Source organism: Lithobates pipiens, unplaced genomic scaffold (genome assembly GCF_037356315.1).
Source record: "Lithobates pipiens isolate NorthernLeopardFrog02 unplaced genomic scaffold, aLitPip1_a1.2 Scaffold_1, whole genome shotgun sequence".
Lineage (NCBI taxonomy): Eukaryota > Metazoa > Chordata > Amphibia > Anura > Ranidae > Lithobates > Lithobates pipiens.
Window position 1 is genome coordinate 240,842,943 of NW_027507685.1, and position 25,074 is coordinate 240,868,016.

The window sequence follows — 25,074 nt, forward strand, 5'->3', positions numbered from 1 at the left end:
TCTGAAGCAAAAACTAAATTTACATGCGTTTGACATTTTGTCCAAAATGTCATCCGCTACACTTCTCTTTTAACAGAGAGCAGTGATTGATTAGTGAAGTCTGCTGGGTGTGCTCTGGGTGCGGCTCATGCTGTCTTGATGTTTTGCACTGATCAAATAGCAAGAAGGAATATTGGAGAGTGTGAGAAAACCCTGACAGAGGAGAGCATGGGTGTAGATACAGCCCTGGACAATTATCAGGGGAGGTGCCCCATTGCGTGCTGGGTGACTGTATTTATATTGTCAGAGGACATGGGCTCGGGAGTTTCTGTCCAGCAAACCTATGAGAAAGGTTCTGTTGGGGAGGAGGAGGCGGCAGCCTCTCCCCAGCATGGAAGGCCGTGGTGCAGATCTGAGGGCCTGAAGCCTGAAAGCTACAACCCAGGGTTCCTGTGCAAGCTGAGGGAGGAAGTCCATGGATCTGGTCTTGTGTCACTGGTATAGTGTACCTTGAAGGTTGGAAGGAGGCTACCAGCTGTCCCGGGACATTTTGTGAGTACAGACTAGTGATGGACGAACTTCTGACGGGACGTTTCACGAACCTGAACGTTCCCCATTGACTTCAATGGGAGGCGAACTTCGCAAACCTACAGGTCAAATTTGCAGCCACAAAATAATTAATTGCTGTGCAAAAATAGTCCCACCACATGGCCAATGACATAACACATGTATGAGGTGAATCTGGGATCGACAACTACAAGCATTCTTTTTTTATATGGGAAATTGTTGTGACAATTCAGGACTGTGGAGCGCATGAAGGCAATGGAGGAGAGGGAAGGTCAGGGACCAGGGTAGGCAAAGAAGAGGGTGCAGGAGATGATCACCAGCAGCGTGACATACAGCAATGACACCTGCACCGTGATAGTCATCTGACACCAGCACCGTGATAGAGAGCACTGACATCAGCAGCGTGACATAAAGCACTAACACCAGCACCGTGATATACAGCACTGACAACAGCACCGTGATAGAGAGAACTGACATCAGCAGCGTGACATACAGCAATGACACCTGCACCGTGATAGAGTCATCTGACACCAGCACTGTGATAGAGAGCACTGACATCAGCAGCGTGACATAAAGCACTAACACCAGCACCGTGATATACAGCACTGACAGCAGCACCGTGATAGAGAGTACTGACATCAGCACCGTGATATACAGCACTGACACCTGCACCGTAAGCAGCCCCAGGAGGAAGTCAGCATAGCACAGGGATGGTGGGAGCCCCTCATAATGAGCATAGCACAGGGATGGTGGGAGCCCCTCATAATATGCACAGCACAGGGATGGTGGGAGCCCCTCATAATATGCACAGCAGAGGTACAGCCCCAGGAGGAAGTCAGCACAGCACAGGGATGGTGGGAGCCCCTCATAATAAGCAGCCCCAGGAGGATGTCAGCATAGCACAGGGATGGTGGGAGCCCCTCATAATAAGCAGCCCCAGGAGGATGTCAGCATAGCACAGGGATGGTGGGAGCCCCTCATAATAAGCAGCCCCAGGAGGAAGTCAGCACAGCACAGGGATGGTGGGAGCCCCTCATAATGAGCATAGCACAGGGATGGTGGGAGCACCTCAAAATATGCACAGCAGAGGTACAGCTCCAGGAGGAAGTCAGCACAGCACAGGGATGGTGGGAGCCCCTCATAATATGCACAGCAGAGGTACAGCTCCAGGAGGATGTCAGCACAGCACAGGGATGGTGGGAGCCCCTCATAATAAGCAGCCCCAGTAGAAATATGACACCGCTCAACCTCTTCAAAGAGGGGGGTACGGGCATATAGTATGGTGTGCTTTTTTTGGAAAAGGAAGTGAGCCAAATGAAGAAAGAAGGTCTTTGTGCTCGTTTAAAAAAATTGTTTTAGACATATACATGGTCTACTGGTCACATGTGTTGAATTCCTCCAAGATCCATGCCTCATTCATTTTTAGAAATGTGAGGTAGTTAACACTGTCTTGAGCTAGGCGAGTACGCTTATCGGTCACGATCCCCCCTGCTGCGCTGAACGTCCTTTCGGACAGGACACTGGATGAGGGGCAAGCCAACAGTTCGATTGCAAATTGGGCAAGCTCTGGCCAGAGGTCAAGCCTGCCCACCCAGTAGTCCAGGGGTTCATCACTCCTCAGAGCGTCCACATCGGCCGTTAACCCAATGTAGTCGGACACCTGATGGTCTAGGCGTTCCCTGATGCTGGATCCGGATGACACCTGTCAATGGGTCAGCTGAAAGAATGACCTCATATCCGAAGTCACCAACACATCTTCAAACCGGCCTCTTCTTGCAGGCGCTGTTGGATTGGTACCCGCAAATCCTTCTCTGGGAGTGGGAATTGCTCCTCTGCCAGCACACGCAAAAGCAGAATGCAGCATTTCTCGAAGCAAGGCCTGGAAGTGCTGCATTCTGACAGCCCTCTGCGACGGCGGTAACATTTCCGCCATTTTGTGTTTGTACCGGGGGTCTAAGTACGTTGCCAGCCAGTACTGGTCCTTGACCCTTATGCTTTTTATACGGGGGTCCCTATTAAAACACTGGAGCATGAAGGCCCCCATTTGCACTAAAGTGGAAGCGGTGTGGTGGCCTGGCTCCTGCTCATCATCCAGGATAATGTCAGCCAGGATAACCTCAACCCTATATATTGTGGACCTATACCAGTCCTTAAGGAATAGCAGACTACCTCACTCAACCCTATGTACTGTAGTACCCTATACCTTACCAGTCCTTATAAGGACCTTTGTGGAACAAGTACAGTGCCTTGCGAAAGTATTCGGCCCCCTTGAACTTTTCAACCTTTTGCCACATTTAAGGCTTCAAACATAAAGATATAACATTTTTATTTTTTTGTGAAGAATCACCAACAAGTGGGACACAATTGTGAAGTGGAACGAAATCTATTGGATTTTTGAAACTTTTTTAACTAATAAAGAAATGAAAAGTGGGGCGTGCAAAATTATTCGGCCCCCTTGCGTTAATACTTTGTAGAGCCACCTTTTGCTGCGATTACAGCTGCAAGTCGCTTGGGGTATGTCTCTATCAGTTTTGCACATCGAGAGACTGAAATTCTTGCCCATTCTTCCTTGCAAAACAGTTCGAGCTCAGTGAGGTTGGATGGAGAGCGTTTGAACAGCAGTTTTCAGCTCTTTCCACAGATTCTCGATTGGATTCAGGTCTGGACTTTGACTTGGCCATTCTAACACCTGGATACGTTTATTTGTGAACCATTCCTTTGTAGATTTTGCTGTATGTTTGGGATCATTGTCTTGTTGGAAGATAAATCTCCGTCCCAGTTTCAGGTCTTTAGCAGACTCCCACAGGTTTTCATCCAGAATGGTCCTGTATTTGGCTGCATCCATCTTCCCCTCAATTTTAACCATCTTCCCTGTCCCTGCTGAAGAAAAGCAGGCCCGAACCATGATGCTGCCACCACCATGTTTGACAGTGGGGATGGTGTGTTGAGGGTGATAAGCTGTGTTGCTTTTACGCCAAACATATCGTTTTGCATTGTGGGCAAAAAAGTTCGATTTTGGTTTCATCTGACCAGAGCACCTTCTTCCACATGTTTGGTGTGTCTCCCAGGCAGCTTGTGGTAAACTTTAGACGAGATTTTTTATGGATATCTTTGAGAAATGTCTTTCTTCTTGCCACTCTTCCATAAAGGCCAGATTTGTGCAGTGTATGACTGATTGTTGTCCTATGGACAGACTCTCCCACCTCAGCTTTAGTTCTCTGCAGTTCATCCAGAGTGATCATGGGCCTCTTGGCTGCATCTCTGATCAGTCTTCTCCTTGGCTGAGCTGAAAGTTTAGAGGGACGGCCAGGTCTTGGTAGATTTGCAGTGGTCTGATACTCCTTCCATTTCAAAATGATCGCTTGCACAGTGCTCCTTGGGATGTTTAAAGCTTTGGAAATCTTTTTGTATCCAAATCCGGCTTTAAACTTCTCCACAACAGTATTACGGACCTGCCTGGTGTGTTCCTTGGTCTTCATGATGCTCTCTGCGCTTTCAACAGAACCCTGAGACTATCACAGAGCAGGTGCATTTATACAGAGACTTGATTACACACAGGTGGATTCTATTTATCACCATCAGTCATTTAGGACAACATTGGATCATTCAGAGATCCTCGTTGAACTTCTGGAGTGAGTTTGCTGCACTGAAAGTAAAGGGGCCGAATAATTTTGCACGCACCACTTTTCAGTTTTTTATTTGCTAAAAAAGTTTAAAATATCCAATAGATTTCGTTCCACTTCACAATTGTGTCCCACTTGTTGGTGATTCTTCACAAAAAATTAAAATTTTATATCTTTATGTTTGAAGCCTGAAATGTGGCAAAAGGTTGAAAAGTTCAAGGGGGCCAAATACTTTCGCAAGGCACTGTAGGTTGTGACTGATTAGCAGACTATACGTCAGTCCCTATACCGATGAAGGACTGCTGCAGTATAGGGCAGCGGTCAGTAGTAGTGCACCTCAACCCTATGTATTGTGGACCTATACCAGTCCTTATAGAATAGCAGACTGTACCTCACTCAACCCTATGTACTATAGCACCCTACACCAGTTTATTACCAGTCCTTATAAGGACCTTTTTGGAACAAGTAGGTTGTGACTGATTAGCAGACTGTACGTCAGTCCCTATACCGATGAAGGACTGCTGCAGTATTGGGCAGCGGTCAGCAGTAGTGCACCTCAACCCTATGTATTGTGGACCTATACCAGTCCTTATAGAATAGCAGACTGTACCTCACTCAACCCTATGTACTATAGCACCCTACACCAGGTTATTACCTTACCAGACCTTATAAGGACCTTTGTGGAACAAGTAGGTTGTAAATGATTAGCAGACTGCAGCAGAAGGGCAGCAGAAGGGCAGCAGTCAAGTATAATATTCTTTCTATATTTGGAAGAAAGAATATTATACGAGTACAAGCCTATTACCATACCACTGATACCAGTCCGGAAAATAACCTTTGTGGAACTAATATAGTAACAGCTACTGATTAAACTGACTGACCCTCACTGCCTCACACACAGCTTCCTGCCTGTCCCTATATAAACTGACAAAACAGAGGCTGCTGGAACAATAACTGGAATAGCACTTTTGTGGACCTGATAGTAACAGCTAATGATGATGACTAAACTGACTGTCCCTGCAGCAGACACACCGTCCTGTCCCTTTCTCTAAACTGACAAAAGACTCTCAGGCTGCTGCAACAATCAGTAGCACAGCAAACCTATATACACCTAACACCTATACCAGTCCTGAAAAGAACTTTTGTGTACCAAATAGCTAGCGATTTGGGTCACTGCAATCTCTCCCTGCTCCACACAGCAACCTCTCCCTATAGTGACAGAAGAAAGAATGTAAAATGGCCGCCGGATCGGGTGTATTTATAAGTTAGGGGGAATGTCCAAGTGTCCATGTGCTGTAATGTCTCAATTGGCTGTCCTGTACCCCATGATGGATGTGTCATCATAGGTCAAAGTTCTTTTACACAGAAAACAAGGAAGTCCGCCGGGCGAACGGCGGCAATAGTCCGCCGATCGGGTGAATCGCGAACAGCCGAAATTCGCCGCGAAACGACCGCCGGGCGAACCGTTCGGCCATCACTAGTACAGACCCTGAAGGGATCCTGGAGACTGAGTAGGGTTGCCACCTGTCCAGGATTCACCTGGACAGTTCGGCTTTTGAATCATGTGTCCAGGTGTCAGACCATCTGAAACCCGGACACAATATTCAGAATGGACTGTGGCTCCCCAAGTAATCAAGTACCACAAATGCCAAGTGCACAAGTGGACACACGGGCCCCACCCCCATACACAGATAGGAGAGAGGGCTTGATCTGCTCCTAACCCTTCCCACCCCTACCCCTCTGTTTGCCCACCCACACTCCAATCCCCAGTGTTCTGTGCCTCAGGAAAGGGATATGCGGGGCTGGAAGTTTGAAGCTCAGCAACTCAGCTCAGATAACATGGTGGATGGAAGGTGTCGATGCCTGAGCCTCCATCCTCAGGTGAGTGAGCTCACCATCCAATGTCTGTAACTGAAGTCTTCCCCCCTCCCCTCCCTTCTCTCTCCTGCCTCCAAGCAAGTAGCACTAAGGAAAGGGGTGCTTTAAGGAACCTAATTTAAGGGGGAATGCTGGGAACTCTGATTTAAGTTGGAGGTTTGGTGAGCAGTAACTCATTTATATCAAAGTTCCCCTTTACACCAGAGTCCACAGTGTTCCCCCTTAAAAATAAAATTGCCGCACGCAGCTAAAGTGTTCGGGTTTGGCTTGAAGAAAAGGTGGCAACCCTAAGACTGAGTATGTCGCTGAAATCTCCCTCTAGGTCCTAGAAGTCCACATATTGGGTGTTTGAGATAAAGGAGACACTGGCTGGTGTCTTGAGGACTTGGGTCTTATGACAAAGGCCACTGAGTCTCTTCTGCTAAAGAGGGACTTGGTCTTCCATACAGACGTTGTACGGTTCAGCAGATCATCTGCTTCCACACTATTACGGAGATAGAAATGCCCTCGCCTGTGAATCGTTCATTTGGAGTATCCTACTAATTCCCTTCTCCTATCCAAGTTCTCCAAATTAAATATAAAAAACAAAATCCCCTATACTGGTCATCGGAGACAACGAGCGCGTGCACCTGGCTGTGTGAAATATTGTGTAACTGGCTGCAGGATAATCGGTTTGAAGCCCAGGGACAAATATTCCAGCAGTTCCTGCGGGAGCAGTGCTACATAACCCTCCCCTCCCCCCACCTTTTATTGGTTGCACTAGATGGACTTGTGTCTTTGTTCAACCTGACTAACTATGTAATCCTTATCCCGTCTATCCAAAACTAAAAAAATAAGTTTTGCCTTTAGTTGTACTTTTAAAGCAGTAGAAAACCCAGCTTCGCGATTTTTACCTTCAGGTAAGCCTGTAAAAAGGTTTACATGTAGGTAAAAACGGTTACACATTTAGGAGATATTCACACCGGCTGAAGCTGGTAACATGAGCAACACACGCACTCTGAAGATCCGACATACCGTGCTGGACCTTCAGAGCTTTGTGCCGGAGTCGAGCCCATGGAAGTGACGTCATCGTGGGGCCCCCGGCCACACAAATCCGGAAGGAAGACCGAGGGGGAAGATGGAAACCCCATCAGCGGGGTCAGTGCGCCACTGGAGGGCTTCGTTCTAAGGTAAGTATTTCATAATGTGCTAGTAGGTGATGCCTACTAGCACATTCTGCAGTTGCTTTACAGGGGAAAGTTTTTTTTTACTGCTGTGGTTTACAATCCTCAAATATACCCAGTGAAGTGAACAGCCTCAGATGATACACAGGGATGAAAAAAATCTCCCTACATACCCTGTTTCCCCCAAAATAAGACCTAGCGTGATTGTCAGTGATGGCTGCAATATAAGCCCTAACCCCCAAATAAGGCCTTACAAACCACTTTGACCTACAGGTAAGCCTAGATTAAGGCTTTCCTGTAGGTCCAAGAAATATCTCCTAAACCTATACGGTTTAGGAGATATTTACCTGTAGACAACGGCGCACAGGCGCACTGGGTAAGCTGCAAATCGCTGCGATATGCTGCGAGTGTCGGATCCTGTGCGCATGCGCGGGAGTGACGTCATCGCTGCTCCGGCGCTGTGATTACAGCGCCGGAGCAGCGAGACCCACGGAGACCCACCAAGAAGATGGGCGCTCGGAACTACAGGGGACAGCGGTGACTTCGCTGGCTCTTGTGTCAGGTAAGTGACACATAATGGACTACTATGGGATGCATAGCAGTCCATTATGCTTATGCCATCAGGGTTTACTTCCTCTTTAAAGTCCTCGTAGGTCTTATTTTCAGGGTAGGGCTTATTTTCGGGGAAACGGGGTAGGGCTTATTTGGGGGGTAGGGCTTATATTGCAGCTATCACCGACAATCACGCAAGGTCTTATTTTCGGGGAAACAGGGTAAGTTTTACATGTATATCTGCTGTCTTCATCTTTATATACTGTTTAGAAAGTGCACATCGTGTTAGAATTTTCATTTCCTCATTCTGCACTGTGAGAAAAGTCTTGGATTACACTGGGAGGCAGCTGATTGGAGGAAAGACAACAGCCCTCAGATAGGCAGAGACTTTCAAGTAGGGCTGGGGAAAAAATCGATTTAAATCTTGAATCGAGTTGAGAGGTCAAATCGATTCAAAATTTAAGCAAATCGTTTATTTTAGATTTTTTTTTTCTGCGCCGGGCTTCCTGAGGTGCTGCGGGCATGAGTTTTTAGGCGAGGCCGCGGCTCCGGCCTAGTCCGCGAGGCCGGAAGCTGCGCACTAAGCGTAAGCCGCGGCCTCGCCTAGAAAAACTCCTGCCCGCAGCTCCCCAGGATCGGCGCTGACACCGCGCCGGTCCTGAGGAGCTGCGGGCAGGAGTTTTAGTCGAGGTCGCGGCTTTGGCCTAGTCCGCAAGGCGGGAAGCCGCGGACTAGGCTGAAGCCGCAGCCTTGCCTAAACACTCCAGTCCGCAGCTCCTTAGGACCAGCGCAGTGTCTATAAAAAAAAACTTGATTCGATTCGTAAATTGAGTTGTTTTTTTTTTTAAATCTGAGCTTTTTTTTTTTTTAATCGCCCAGCTCTACTTTCAAGCTGTCCTGTGAGTAAAGCAGCTCTCTGCTAATCTATTTTTAGCACCCAGCCTGACAAAATTTCAGGCTGGTTTTATCACGTTTCGGAGAATTTGTCAGGATTTATCATGCTGATAACAGAAGAACGGAGCAGGAGAAAGCCACTGAACTTAGTGCTTTGAAGAGAGATAATAAAATACTACAGATATAGGGGCTTAGGTCACATTTCATGAATCGGTTACATCCACTTTTAGGCCCCTTTCACACTGGGTCGTTTTGCAGGCGCTATTGCGCTAAAAATAGCGCCTGCAAACCGACCTGAAACAGCAACTATTATCTCTCCAATGTGAATGCCCCGAGGGCTTTCACACTGGAGCGGTGCGCTAGCAGGACGGTAAAAAAAGTCCTGCTAGCAGCATCTTTGGAGCGGTGTATACACCACTCCTGCCAATTGAAATCAATGGGGCAGGCCGGCTATACTGCTGGCAAAGTGCTGCTACAGCAGAGCTTTGCAGTGGTTTTAACCCTTTCTCGGCTGCTAGCAAGGGGCAAAACCGCCCCGCTAGCGGCCAAATACAGTCGCTAAAACGTTGGTAAAGCGGCGCTAAAAATATCGCCGTTTTGCCACCGACGGTGATCCCGCCCCAGTGTGAAAGGGGCCTTAAAGTGGTTGTAAACCCTTACAAACCACTTTGACCTACAGGTAAGCCTAGATTAAGGCTTACCTGTAGGTCCAAGAAATATCTCCCAAACCTACACGGTTTAGGAGATATTTGCCTGAAGACAGGCACCGCTGTCTACGGCGCATGCGTCGTAGACAGCGACGCGCAGGTGCACTGAGCGCGGCATTTTCAACAATGGATCTGCCGCGCGTGTCGGCTCCTGTGCGCATGCGCGGGAGTGACGTCATCGCGGCTCCGCCGAATGACAGCAGCGGAGCTGCGAGACGCCACCAGCAAGATGGATGCGGCGGACTACAGGGGACAACGGCGACTTCGCTGGCTCCTGTGTCAGGTAAGTGAGACAGGTAACTGGGATCTGTGTGTTTCCCAGCAGGCAGCGGGGCACTTGCGGGAAGGGGCGGGCACTTGCGGAAAGGGGCGTACGTTACGCCCCTTTCCGCAGAGAGCTGTTCCGGAAGTGGGTGAAGTTACCTGGATTATCCAGGTAACTGCACCCCCCTCCCCCCTGAAAGGTGCCGAATGTGGCACCGGAGGGGGGGAGGGTTCCGATGAGCGGAAGGTCCACTTTAGGGTGGACCTCCGCTTTAAGACTCCTACTCTGTTTATTTATCCAAGCAATCCTGGGCCTAATCCATTCTACTAATTCTGGTGCCATCTAGTGGCCAAAAGTGAGTACACCCCTCACATTTTTTGTAAATATTTTCTTCTATCTTTTCATGTGACAACACTGAAGAAATGACACTTTGCTACAATGTAAAGTAGTGAGTGTACAGCTTGTATAACAGTGTACATTTGCTGTCCCCTCAAAATAACTCAACACACAACCATTAATGTCTAAACCGCTGGAAACAAAAGTGAGTACACCCCTAAGTGAAAATGTCCAAACTAGGCCCAAAGTGTCAATATTTTGTGTGGCCACTATTATTTTCCAGCACTGCCTTAACCCTCTTGGGCATTGAGGTCACCAGAGCTTCACAGGTTGCCACTGGAGTCCTCTTCCACTCCTCCATGATGACATCACAGAGTTGGTGGATGTTAGAGACCTTGCGCTCCTCCACCTACCGTTTGAGGATGCCCCACAGATGCTCCATAGGGTTTAGGTCTGGAGACATACTTGGCCAGCCCATCACCTTTACCCTCAGCTTCTGGAAGTGTGTTTGTCATCTTGGAAGTCTGTTTGGGGTCGTTATCATGTTGGAATATTGCCCTGTGTCCCACTCTCTGAAGGGAGGAGATCATGCTCTGATTCAGTATGTCACAGTACATGTTGGCATTCATGGTTCCCTCAATGATCTGTAGCCCCCCCAGTGCCGGCAGCACTTATGCAGCCCCAGACCAGGACACCCCCACCACCATGCCTGACTGTAGGCAAGACACACTTGTCTTTGTCCTCCTCACCTGGTTGCCCCCACACACGTTTGACACCATCTGAACCAAATAAGTTTATCTTGGTCTCATCAGACCACAGGACATGGTTCCAGTAATCCATGTCCTTAGTCTGCTTGTCTTCAGCAAACTGTTTGCAGGCTTTCTTGTGCATTATCTTTAGAAGAGGCTTCCTTCTGGGATGACAGCCATGCAGACCAATTTGATGCAGTGTGCGGTGTATGGTCTGAGCACTGACAGGCTGACTCCCCACCCCTTCAACCTCTGCAGCAATGCTGGCAGCACTCATACGTCTATTTTCCAAAGTCAACCTCTGGATATGACGCTGAGCACGTGCACTCAACTTCTTTGGTCGACCACGGCAAGGCCTGTTCTTCTTGGAACCTTTACTGTTAAACCGCTGTATGGTCTTGGCCACTGTGCTGCAACTCAGTTTCAGGGTCTTGGCAATCTTCCTATACCCTAGGCCATCTTTATGTAGAGCAACAATTATTTTCTTTCAGATCCTCAGAGTTCTTTGCCATAAGGTGCCATGTTGAACTTCCAGTGACCAGTAGGAGAGAGTGAGAGTGATAACACCAAATTTAACACACCTGCTCCCCATTCACACCTGAGACCTTGTAACACTAACGAGTCACATGAAACCGGGGAGGGAAAATGGCTAATTTGGCCTATTTTGGACATTTTCACTTAGAGGTGTACTCACTTTTGTTGCCGGCGGTTTATACATTAAAGGCTGTGTGTTGAGTAATTTTGAGGGGACAGCCTTCCTCCTAGTAACCTAGGATTCTAAGCAACAATGGCCCCCAGTGTGCTAACAACCAATAGGTTGCATTAATGCTTTACCCTTCTACGCATGTAAACATTACACAAACATTGCATGCATACAACATAGGACAACTTAAACGCAGGATCATGGTTCTGGCAAAATCCTTTAATCTATGTTGTAAAGCACTTTACATCTATGTGAATGATGCCTAAAGTAGATCCTGTAACAGGCCAAGCTGTCCAGCAAATGTGACAGCACTATAGAAGGGCCTATAATAAATAAATAAATAGTAGCAGGGGAGACCTGAAAGTTATTTCACAGGTTCCTCCATGTTACAAAAGTTGAGAAAGGCCTGTTTATGTGATATGTTTAAAGGCAGTTAGGACTAAATCCAGCTATAGCTATTATGCTCCATCTTCTGTATAATCTTTTTTTTCTGCAGAAAAACAAACATTCAAGTGATTGGCTCTTCTCCAATGATTTTTATTTTTATTCTTGTGTTTCCAGATGACGCACAGTTGCACTCTTCTCGTTTTGCTCTGGCTGTCTCGTGTGTATGGAACACCAAACAACAGCACAACAGGTAAGAGATGACTCTGGGGTATGACAGATGCTATAGGCAAGAGTGGAGAGAGAACAACATATGGTGTGTGTCTGGTGAGGGATGATGTGGTCAGGAGGTGCCCACACAGGTCTCACTTGCTTCGCAAAGACAGTCTGCAAATGGTTGTCTTTATCCAAGACAACGTTCTGTTAAAGGGAAGAATAGCTCATGTCATTCTGAATGTGCTGTCATTCCAGGGACACACATACTAACGGACCGTTAAAGAGATTGGAAGGAGGATTGAAGGAGAGAAAGGGATCAGAAGAAGATTATGATGGAGATTAAAAACAAAACAAAAGGAAAGACGGGAAGGAAGAGGGAAGATGGAGGTTTTGTTGGATGTCAGTAGAGAAGCAAGAAAAATTGCAGAGGCAGATAGAGGAGTATGACAGAGAGACAGGAGAGACAGTTGGGGAGAGTAAAAGAGAGAGAGTTGGGGAGAGTAAAGGAGTGAGAGTTGGGGAGAGTAAAAGAGAGAGAGTTGTGGAGAGTAAAGGAGTGAGAGTTGGGGAGAGTAAAGGAGTGAGAGTTGGGGAGAGTAAAGGAGTGAGAGTTGGGGAGAGTAAAGGAGTGAGAGTTGGGGAGAGTAAAGGAGTGAGAGTTGGGGAGAGTAAAGGAGAGAGAGTTGGGGAGAGTAAAGGAGAGAGAGTTGGGGAGAGTAAAGGAGAGAGAGTTGGGGAGAGTAAAGGAGAGAGAGTTGGGGAGAGTAAAGGAGAGAGAGTTGGGGAGAGTAAAGGAGAGAGAGTTGGGGAGAGTAAAGGAGAGAGAGTTGGGGAGAGTAAAGGAGAGAGAGTTGGGGAAGTAGAGTAAAGGAGAGAGAATTGAGGGTGTAAAGGAGAGAGAGTTGGGGGTGTAGAGTAAAGGAGAGAAATTTGGGGGTGTAGAATCAAGGAGAGAGAGTTGGGGGTGTAGAGTCAAGAAGAGAGAGGTGGGAAAAATCCATGAGAGAGTGAGGCGAGTCAAGGAGAGAGAGTGAGGCGAGTCAAGGAGAGAGAGTGAGGCGAGTCAAGGAGAGAGAGTGAGGCGAGTCAAGGAGAGAGAGAGTGGGGATAGTCCGGGAGAGAGGGTGGGGAGAGTCAAGGAGAGACAGTTCCACGAATTAATTTGTCACACCTGGTATTCTGAGAGCTGACACTTGCTGCTGTCAAATACCTGAGCAGTACCTGCATATGCCTGAATAAAGGGAGATGCAGCCTAGGAAAGGCTCAGAGAAATGGATGCAAAGAGAGAGAGCTTAGGAAAAGGAAAAGACAGAGTATGAAAAAGGGGTTAAGGATGACAGTGGCAGAGATACAATTTAGTCAGAGGAAAAGCTCAGAGAGAGAAGGTAGTGAGGTCTTGAGAAGAAGTCTAGACAGAGTGTGGAAAGGGAGTTGGGTGAGGAGGGGGGTAGAGATCTATCCAAAAGAGAGGAAAATGTCAGAGAAAGAGATGGAGATTGGTAAGTTAGCCATACACATAAACAACATCGATGGACAAAACTGCAGTGCCAACAACTTTATTCTGGCAGATGGCACCTGCAACTGTCAAAATACCTGAACAGTACCCGCAACTGATTAAATGCAGGCATGTTTGGCTCAGAATTTTCTACTCGGCGAGTTCAACAAAAATTGCTTGAGAAATGTACTTTTGTTGAGCCACATGCATAACAAATTTCGGCAAATTTAGCGGGAATCAGTCAAAAGTCAATCCATGTGTAGCCAGCTTTAAGTAGAGACAGAATATGGAAAGAGAGTTGGGGGAAGAGAGGGTCAGATATACAGTCTAGGGGAAGCAAAGTCTCAGAGAAAAGAGATCAAGAGCGCTTAGGAAGATGAAGAGACACGGTGTGAAAAGGGAGTCGGGGAAGACAGAAGGAATACAGCCTAGGTAGAGAAAAAGCCCAGAGAGAGAGAGATTGGAAAGAGGACAAGAAAGTTGGTGGAGGACAGGGGCAGAGATACAGCCCAGGCAGAGGAAAAAGCTTAGAGAGAGGGAGATGAAGATTGCTTAGGAAGAGGATGAGACAGACTATGGAAAACAGAGATTGAAAAGACAGAGACAGAGTTGCTGCTCAGGTAGAGGAAAGGCTCAGAGAATGAAAGGTGGAGAGAGCTTGGGAAGAGTATGAGACAGTGTAGAAAGAGTTGGTGGAATATAGGGCAAAGATACAGCCCAGGCAGTGGAAGAGCAGAGAAGAGATGAAGATTGCCTAGGATGTGGACAGAGAGAGTACAGAAAGGAAGTTGAGGGAAGACGGGTAGACATACAGCCTGGGTAGAAGGAAAGCTCAGAAATGAGAAGGAGACCTCTTAGGAAGAGACAGAGTGTGGAAAAAGAGTTGGGTGAAGAGGGGGCAGAGATTCATCCTGGGAAGAGGGAACAGTTCAGAGAGAAGCTCGGGAAGAGGAAGAGCGAGTATGGAAAGAAAGTTGGTGAATAACAGGCGCAGAGCTACAGCCTAGGCAGAGGAATAGCTCAGAGAGAATGAAGTGGAGGGAGCTTGTTAAGAAGGAAGAGAGCCAGAGTATAAAAGAGGAGTTTGTGGAAGGCAGGGGCAGAGATACAGCCTAGGTAGAGGAAAATCTCAGAAAGTAGATGGAGATCACTTAGGAAAAGACAAAGTAAGGGAAAAGTTGAGTTGAGTGAAGCGAGGGGCAGAGATACAGCCTAGGCCAGTAATGGCAGTGATGGCAAACCTTGGCACCCCTGGTGTTTTGGAGCTACATTTCCCATGATGCTCATGCCCTCTGCAGTGTAGTGGGGCATCATGGGAAATGTAGTTCCAAAACATCTGGGGTGCCAAGGTTCACCATCACTGGCCTAGGCCCTAGGGAGAGGACAAGATCAAAGAGAAGGGTGTGGAGAAATCTTGGGAGGAGGAAGAGACAAGGTGTGGATATTATGCTGAGGAATAGCTGGGGAATAGCTCAAAGAGGACATGGAGATCCCTTGGGAAGGAGAGAGTGAGGAGCACAGAGACAGAGATACAGCCTAGGGAGAGGTTTAGTTTAGAGAGAAAGAGATAGAGAGTTTTGGAAAAATAAGAGACAGAGTGTGGAAAGAGTGTTGGTGGAGAACAGGGGTGGAGATACAGCTTAAACAGTAACAGATGGAGATTGCTTGGGAAGAGGAAGAGAGGGTTGGGTAAAGGAGGGCAGAGATATAGTTTGGGGAGAGAAATCGTTTAGAATGATTGATATGGAGAGTGCTTGGGAAGAGAAAGAAGGAAAAAATGGAAGGAAGAGTGGGCAGAGATACAGCATAGGGAGATGAATAGTTAGGGAAAATATCTAGAGAACCTGGAAAGAGGGGAAAAGGGAAACTGGAAAGAGAGAACTTGGGAGGTAGCAAGAAACTGTTAAGACGGGGAGGAAAGAGGGTTGAGGAAAGGGAAAAAGAGAAGACCTGCCTAGATAGGAAGCAGGAACTCAGGGAGAGGGAAGGAAAGAGAGGAAACCTTGGAAGAGAGACTATTAGGAGTAGGAATTATAAAGGAGGCAGAGGTAGTGGGGGAAGAGGAGAGAGGGCAAGAAGGTTTGTAACAGAGGAGAGAGGGCTTGGAGGGAAATAAGAGGCAAAGATAAGGAGGAACAATCAGACGGGAGGTAAAAGAGAACTAGAGGGGGAAGCAAAGAGGAAATGGGCCATAGCAGGGCAGATACAAACACTTTACAAGCAGTACTTATATTTATAACCATGCCAGCCTTTGTCCTTCTCAAGCCATGGTGTATGGAGTGGAGACAGTTATGTATACTCTGTGCTTTCACTGTCCACTTTCTCTCCATTTTAGGATGCCGGATCATACACCCTCCTAGAGACGGGGGGATCCGTTACAGGGGTCTCACCCTTACTCAGGTAAAGGCGGTTGAGATGCTTCCGGTGGATTATGAGATTGAATTTGTTTGCCGCGGAGAAAGGGAGATTTCTGGTCCAAAAGTGCGCAAGTGCCAGCTGGATGGGACCTGGACAGATATGGACAAACCAAGCCGCTGTCGTAAGTTTATTTTCTATTTGTCTTTAGGTACCCATAGAGAGGCCTCTGTTTCATGGCTATCTGCCTGTCTTTGAAGGTGCAAATTTACATTGCAGCTTGGCCCATGGATAAATTCTACTTTTATTTATTTATATATGTGTGTTAAATGCTGGTGCTTGTATGCAATGCTCAACCATTGCCTATCCCACACCAACGGTGGGGAATTCATGACTGCAGCAGATCCGACACAAATTTAAAGATACACATTGAAATAATACAATGATTTAAAAAAAAAATGTTTGCGTCTGTGACACAACTTCTGCACAATGTTCACAATGTGCTCAAAAAAGTATATGAAACAATTCCATCCAGTAAAGTGACAGGTACTATTATTACAAGACCAGTACAATTACAAATAAACAGTCCTCTAATTAAATAAGGGTGTGCAGATCATGAATCATAAAAAATGCAAAATAAGGTGGTAATTAGTGTAAAAATCCTATTGTTATATCCAAGTCCTGGTGTTAATAATCAATCCATATATATTAAATGAAAAACATCTTTCAAAAACAAGGTGACTTGTGCTTTTATCCGTGCTTGTAAAAAATAGAAGTGCAGGTGCTGCACTCAGTGCTCCCCTATGCCAGTGCACTCACCAGAGGGCTCTCCCCTCAAGGGGGTAATACGCCTCCACAGCCAAAACTGCTGTACATTAGGATACTGAGCTCCATTGTTGTTATCCTTATTCCTTATGCCATTGGCCTCTACATCTCGATTAGTATGCCGTATGGAGAAATGACACTCCATAGTGCAATACCGTTTTACTCCTTTTATTATACGTTAAAATGTATGGAAATGCACTTACATTTTGTTTAAAAACAATGAGCAGTAAAAAAAACTGGGAAGTCTGGGCTTCCCATGCATTCGGCCCAGCAGCTAGTAATGCATTGGCACTAAGGCTCCACCCTAAATGTTTTGTCAGCACAACATCATTGGCAGCGGCGCCATCTTGCTACACTTCCTAGAATATATACTGTGTGGTAATTGCCTCTTCTGATACAAATGATCAGTTTCCAATGAAGAAGCTGACACACCCACAGCTTCTTCATTGGAAATCGATCCTTTGTATCCAGTGTAGGGCGGAGCCTCAGCGTCATTGCATCACGACCTGTTTTGTCCGTAGAATGCATGAGAATCCCGAACTTCACGTTTTACTGCTCAATATTTTTAAACAAAATGTAAGAGTATTTCCTTACCCAAATGCATTATTTTACATTTTTCTACATTAAACCTCATTTACCATGTAGTTGCCCACCACATTAATTTGTTCAGATCTTCTTGGAAGGTTTCCACATCCTGCGGAGAAATTATTGCCCTGCTTAACTTAGTATCGTCTGCAAATACTGAGGTTTAGCTGTTTCTCCCATCCTCCAGATTGTTTATGAATAAATTAAATAGGATTGGTGCCAGGAGAGAACCCTGGGGGATCCCGATTTCCACACCGGACCATTCCGAGTACTCCCCATTTATCACCCCCCTCTGAACTCGCCTCTGTAGCCAGTTTTCAATCCATGTACTCGCCCTTTGGTCAGTGCCGACAGACCTTAGTGTGTACAGTAAACGTTTATGGGGAACTGTATCAAATGCCTTTGCAAAATCCAAATACACCACGTCCACGGTCCTTCCTCTATTTAGATGGCAGCTTACCTCCTCATAGAAGGTTAACAGGTTGGTTTGGCAAGAACGAATCTATATGAATGTCAGAAACCATGAATCAGACTGAGACAAAAGTACGATTAAATCACACTTGTTTATTAAATAAAAATAAAAAGGTAAATAGAGTAAGCGTAGTCAAAGTATAGCCAGAGTCCAGTAACCGGATCGAGTAGTCAGCCAGGCCAGAGTTCAATAACCAGATCGGGTAATCAGCCAGGCCAGAAGTCAGGGATCCAAGTGGAGGAACAGCAAGCAGGATAAGGAGCCAGAAGGGATATCAGCAAGCCAGTCTTTAAACATGTACGCAGGAGATGGTTTCTTGTGATGTGACCAAGGCGAAGGCAGAGATGAAGTGAGCTGGACAGCTTTAAGTAGGCAGGTCAGACGAGCAGGATCAGGAACAGCTGGGTAACTGTGGAGAGAGATGAGAGCTGGCAATTAGCCGACAGCTGAGCAGCCGGTCCAAAGAAGGAAGGGCTAAGCCAGCCCTGACAATGAATCTATGTTGATTACTGCCAATGATACCGTTTTCATTACTAAAATCTTGTATATAGTTTCCTTATCATCCCCTCTAGGGATGAGCTTCGTGTTCGAGTCGAACGTACGTTCGACTCGAACATTGGCTGTTCGTCCATTCGGCGAAATCCGAACACTTGGTCCGTTCGCGTCAAAATTCGCATGGCGCTCACGGCCCACAATGCACTGCGATAGCGCAGTGCATTGCTGGCTCATGATTGGCCAAGCATGCACTGTGACCCCGCATGCTTGGCCAATCGCAGCGCCAGCAGCGAGGAGAGCCATGATTGGCCACAGGCAGGATGCCTGTGGCCAATCATAGCTGAGGCTGTGTAGTGCACGCCCCACACTATATAAGGCCGCCATTGAGGCGGCCTCGTGTAGTGTGTTAGCATCTGAAGCAGTGGGTGTTCTGTGTACCTTCAACACAGTACACACCGATCGTTTTTGGCTGATTTCCTATCTTGCTGTTGTGTAGTGGTTATTGTCTGTGCCCTGACCGCAGTATACACCACTATATTTACTATTCACTTCACTATATTTATATATCTTTAATAATAGAGCTTGCAGTCAGTAGTGTTAGGAGATAGTGCGTGCTGTCTGCGTGCTCTGTACCCAGTACATACCGCTATAATCCACCTACATAGCTGTTCTCTATTTGAGCCCAATTGCCATCTGCAAGAGTTATTGGAAGTTGTGTGTGCCTCCAGCACAGCACAGTATACATCTGTATATACCCCTTTATCTCTGCTGTTTTCTGGTTATTGTCTGCGTGCCCTGACCGCAGTATACACCGCGATATTCACCTAACCTATATAGCTAGTGATCTATCGTTAATAATAGAGCTTGCAGTCAGTAGTGTTAGGAGATAGTGCGTGCTGTCTGCGTGCTCTGTACCCAGTACATACCGCTATAATCCACCTACATAGCTGTTCTCTATTTGAGCCCAATTGCCATCTGCAGGAGTTATTGGAAGTTGTGTGTGCCTCCAGCACAATATAAACTACCCAACTGCTGTTTTACCCAACTCCCTTCAGGCCATTACCATGTCTGGAAGGCCAGCAAGGAGAGGCAGACAGGCGCCAGCCGATAAATGAGGGCAAGCAGGCTCTGTGTCTAGAGACAACAGTGCTGGTCGTGGACGCGGTGCATTGTCATCAGCACGTGGCCATGGGACATGCTTGTCCTTCTTTTCGGCAGCTGGACATGTTGAACCGCAACATGCCAATGACTTGGTAGAGTGGATGACCAAGCCCTCTTCATCCTCCTCATCCTCTCTCACCCAGTCTCAGGGTAGTCGCAAAGCAGCTGCCAACGCATCGTCTTCCCTCCTCTCAATGTCATCATCAGTGACTCCTTCCCTAGGCCCACCACGTCCTCCTGAGGAGTCTCCTGAACTCTTTGAGCACAGTGTTGGATACATGCTCCAGGAGGATGCCCAGTGTTTGGTGGGCTCTGATGATGACACTCAGCTAGAGGAAGGCAGTAGCGTGAGCGCAGAGAGAGGGGATGCTCAAGAAGGACAGCAATCTGGCAGTCATGTTCCACAAGCTGCAGCATACTGCCAGGTTTGCTACAGCGATGAAGAGGGAGGGGATGATGAGGGCACTGACTCCACGTGGGTGCCTGGAAGGAGGGAGGAGGAGGAGGAGGAGGAGGCACATGTCCAACGAGGCAGGATGCCCTCCGGGGGCCAGCTTAGGGGCAGCACACCGACTGAATCACACCGCAGAGCTCCGCCTGTGCAGAGCGCTGCCTCTGCGCGTTATTCTAAAAGTTCTTTGGTGTGGGCCTTTTTTGAGACGAGTGCATCAGATCGCACCACTGCTATTTGCAACATATGTCTCAAGCGTATCTCACGTGGCCAAAACATCAGCCGCTTGGGCACCACATGCTTGACCAGACATATGTTGACCTGCCATGCAGCTCGTTGGCAAGCGTACCTCAAAGACCCACACCAAAGAACAAAGCGGACCTCTCCTTGCTCCTCATCAGCTGGCATCTCCAACCCCACTAGACCTTCAGTCCTCTCTGAAACCTGCTCTGAGAGGAATGAAGGTGTAGAATTAGGTGTGTCACAGCCAAGTGCTTCCGGGAACTCTGCTAGCGGTACACCCACGTCCGATTATAGCAGGCAAATGTCCCTGCCCCAGCTGCTGGACCGGCGGAAGAAGTTTACTCCCAGCCATCCACATGCCCAGCGGTTGAATGCTAGCTTGGCTAAATTGCTAGCACTTCAACTGCTGCCTTTTCAGTTGGTAGACTCGGCCCCCTTCCGTGAGTTTGTACAATGTGCGGTTCCTCAGTGGCAGGTCCCCAAACGCCACTTTTTCTCACGGAAGGCAATTCCGGCTCTCTACCGGCATGTGGAAGGCAATGTCCTTGCCTCGCTGGACAGGGCGGCCAGCGGTAAGGTGCATATTACCGCTGACTCATGGTCCAGCAGGCATGGACAGTGACATTACCTGTCTTTCACGGCCCATTGGGTCACTCTTCTGGCTGCTGGGAAGGATGCAGGACAAGGTGCAGTAGTGTTGGAGGTTGTTCCGCCACCACGCCTCCAAAATGCTACTATTGGTTGTGACACACCTCTCTCCTCCACCCCCTCCTCTTCTTCTTCCTCCATGGCCTCTTCCAGTGCTCTGTCCTCAGAACCAGCGGTGCTCCGTAGGCGTTGCAGGGGCTACGCAAGTACGCAGGCAAAACGATGCCATGCCGTGCTTGCGCTGGTTTGTTTGGGGGACAGGAGCCACACTGGGGCGGATGTTTTGTCAGCTCTGCAGGGGCAGGCCGAGAGGTGGTTGACGCCACGCCAGCTTAAGCCAGGAATGGTGGTTTGCGACAATGGCACCAACCTCCTCTCCGCCCTCCGACAGGGACAACTGACCCATGTGCCCTGTGTAGCTCACGTCCTTAACCTGGTGGTGCAGCGGTTCTTGGGCAGGTACCCCGGCTTACAGGATGTCCTGAAGCAGGCCAGGAAAGTCTGTGTGCATTTCCGCCAATCATTTAATGCCTGTGCTCGGCTGGCTGAGCTCCAAAAGGAGTTGAACCTGCCCAAGAACCGCCTTATATGTGACATGCCCACCAGATGGAACTCAACATTGGCCATGCTGCAGCGGCTGCACACGCAGCAGAGGGCCATCAATGAGTACCTGTGCGACTACGGCACCAGGACAGGGTCAGGGGAGCTTGGTTTTTTCTCACCACGCCAGTGGGGCATGATCAGGGATGCATGCACTGTCCTGTCACCGTTTGAGGAGGCCACAAGGATGGTGAGCAGTGACAGTGCATGCATCAGTGACACTGTACCTCTTGTCCACCTCTTGGAGCATACGCTGCATGGAATAATGGACAGGGCACTTGAGGCAGAACAGAGGCAGGAAGAGGAGGACTTCCTTGCCTCTCAAGGCCCCCTTTATCCAGACAGTGTTCCTGCTGTGCCACCCATCACACAGGAAGAGGATGAGGAGGAGGAAGAGGAGGAGGAGGATGATTGTGTCAGCATTGAGGTGGAGGCTGGCACTCAGCATCAGCAGCAGCAGCAGCAGTCTTATAGGGATGATTTACAGTCCCAAGAAACACGTGGACTTGTACGTGGCTGGGAGGAGGTAGCTGCGGATCATGTTGTCCTTAGTGACCCAGAGGACTCCGGACCGAATGCCCCAGCTAACCTACGCTGCATGGCCTCCCTGATCCTGCAAAGCCTGCGGAAGGATCCTCGTATTCTTCGGATCGAGGAGAGGGACCATTACTGGCTGGCCACTCTCCTTGATCCACGGTACAAGGGTAAGGTTGCCGACCTTATCTTGCCATCGCAGAGGGAGCAGAGGATGAGACATCTCCGGGAGGCCTTGCAGAAAGCTCTGTGCAACGCGTTCCCAGAGACTGGGAGGTTACAAACTCCTGGTCCTGGACAACGTGTTGCTGAGGCATCGGTCAGAAGGAGCGGTGGAGAAGGTGGCCGTCTGACTGATGCTTTCAGACAATTTTTTAGTCCGCAGCCCCAAGGTATGATTGGTTCCAGCACCCATCGCCAGCGTCTGATTTACATGGTGCAGGAATACCTAGGGGCAAGGTCAGACTTGGACACCTTTCCCACCGAAAATCCTCTGGCTTACTGGGCTTGAGGATGGATCACTGGCCAGAGCTTGCACAGTATGCAATTGAGCTACTGGCCTGTCCTGCATCCAGCGTTCTTTCGGAACGCACCTTCAGTGCTGCTGGTGGCTTTGTTACCGATCACAGGGTGCGCCTGTCCACCGAATCAGTTGATCGACTGACCTTCATCAAGATGAATCAGTCTTGGATCACCCACAGCTACCAAGCACCTGAAGCTGATGTAACCGAATAATTTTTTTTGAAATACCACATCCCTTCAAGACTGCCTATGCTGATGCTGAGTGACTGTCCTGTTATGTTGATTGTCTATCCTCTTCCTCCTCCGCTGATATGTTGGAAGAACATTTTTGGTTCTGGGTGATGCCAGCAGCCCAATTTTTCTGCCCCTGTTTAACAGGGGCGTTTAATTACAATTTTTGATGCAATGCTTTGCAGCAGGGCTAATTCCTGCAATAAAACTAGAGTATATGGCAGAGGTTGCAGTGTGGTGGCACCAGCACCAGTGCCTAAGGCCCAATTTTTCTGCCCCTGTTTAACAGGGGCGTTTAAGTACAATTTTTGATGCAATGCTTTGCAGCAGGGCTAATTCCTGCAATAAAACTAGAGTATATGGCAGAGGTTGCAGTGTGGTGGCACCAGTGCCTAAGGCCCAATTTTTCTGCCCCTGTTTAACAGGGGTGTTTAAGTACAATTTTTGATGCAATGCTTTGCAGCAGGGCTAATTCCAGCAAAAAAACTAGAGTATATGGAAGAGGTTGCAGTGTGGTGGCACCAGCAGCAGTGCCTAAGGCCAAATTTTTCTGCCCCTGTTTAACAGGGACATGCAATTACAATTCTTGATATAATATTTCACAGGAGGGCCCCTTCCTGTGCCCACCCAGAGTAACGGTGAGGACTTATAGTGTTGTGGCACCAGCACCACAACCACCAAAGGTCAATTTTTCTACCACTGTTCAACAATGGCATGTAATTACAATTCTTGATATAATCGTTCACAGCAGGGCGCTCCAGCGCCCACCAAGAGTCACTTTGAGGGCTTACAATGTTGTGGCAAAACCAACACCTTGTTCCGCCATTTCTGCAGAGCATATAGGGCAGGCCCCTACTTTCAAACATCCAACTTACAAACATCTCCTACTTGCAAACGGAAGGAGACAGCAGCAAGTGAGATGAAAAAAGATGGACGACAAAACAAATTATACAGGGGTGATAACCCTTCCCTATGTTTTCCAAAAAGCTTAAAAATAGTTTTTTTGACTTTCACTTTAAAAATGTACCAGTTGAAAATTACAAACAGATTCAACTTAACACAACAAACCTACACAGTCCCTGTCTTGTTTGCACCGCCTGTATACTGCTGTTCTGAGTATATAGGGCCTGGGGGCCACACGCATTTCCTTTTTTTAATATGGGTACAGGGTTCCCCTTAATATGCGTACAAGACCCAAATAGGCTGGTAATGGGCAGGGAGGGCTACCCATGCCATTTTTCTGAATGATTTTCAACCATATTGCAGGAACCAGATATAACATTAAAACCGCAAGCAGTTTTAAATGGTGTTATTTCCGTTTAATGTCATTTTGTGCAGGGACTGTTCTAAACACGGGAAAGACGTGGCACTTCACAGGCATACTACAGACACCCCCCAGGCACCATATTTAAAGAAATATTTCACTTTTTTTTTTTCACTTTAATCGTCATTAAAATCAGTGCTCCCGCAAAAACGGCCGTTTTTAAAACTTTTTTTTGCATTGACCCATGTCCCCTGGGGCAGGAGCCAGGTCTCTAAACCCTTTTTAGGACAGTATCTTGCATATTAGCCATTAAAATTAGCACTTTCCATTTCGAACGTTCGAGTCCCATAGACTTCAATGGGGTTCTAACGTTCGTAACGAACGTGGGGTCCGTTCGAAAGTTCTGGTGCGAACCGAACCGGGGGGTGTTCGGCTCATCCCTAATCCCCTCCAAGATTTTGCATACTATTGACATTAGGCTAACTGGTCTGTAGCTCCCAGGGATATATCTTGGCCCTTTTTTAAATATTGGTGCTACATTGGCTTTTCTCCAATCTGCTTATAGCATTCCAGTCAGTAGACTGTTTGTAAAAATTAGGAACAATGGTCTAGCAATTACTTGACTGAGTTCCTTAAGGACCCGCGGGTGCAAGCCATCTGGCCCCGGTGACTTATTAATGTTAAATTTTTTCAAGGTTATTTCTAATTCTATCCTCTGTTAGCCGTAAGGGTGCGTCCTATGACGTGTCATAAGGATAGACATTGCAGTTTTGGTTACTGATGCCCCCAGTTTCCCTCGTAATGACTGAGGAGAAGAATAAATGCAATACCTTTGCCATCTCTCCATCCTTAGTAGTCAGATTCATCATTCTTTATGGGGCCAATATAATCTGACCTCCCTTTCTTACTATTTATATACTTAAATAATTTCTTGGAATTTTTTTTTTTTTTACTGTGCCTTTCATGTTCTATCTTAGCTGCCCTGATTGCACCTTTACATTTCTTGTTGCATTCTTTGTAAAGTTGGAATTCTGATGATGATCCCTCAGCCTTGTATTTTTTGAAGGCCTTCTCCTTTGCTTGTATAAGCATTTTTACATTGGAGTTAAGCCACCCAGGACTTTTATTAGCTTCTATTTAATTCGAGCACTGTTTATTTGTAATTGTATTTGTCTAG

The 25,074-nt window shown here is 47.5% G+C and overlaps 1 protein-coding gene across 2 annotated transcripts in view; it reads left to right on the forward strand.

Moving 5' to 3' along the window:
• Positions 1–25,074, forward strand: part of GABBR1 (gamma-aminobutyric acid type B receptor subunit 1) — a 345,365-nt gene that overhangs the window by 44,040 nt on the left and 276,251 nt on the right. The window contains exons 3-4 of one of the 2 annotated variants that reach the window (XM_077484771.1): positions 11,978–12,053; positions 15,847–16,050. In XM_077484771.1, the coding sequence (XP_077340897.1) occupies positions 11,978–12,053; positions 15,847–16,050 (280 nt within the window). Of the gene's footprint in view, positions 1–11,977; positions 12,054–15,846; positions 16,051–25,074 lie in introns of those variants that run through there. The other variant, XM_077484772.1, reaches the window with a different exon arrangement.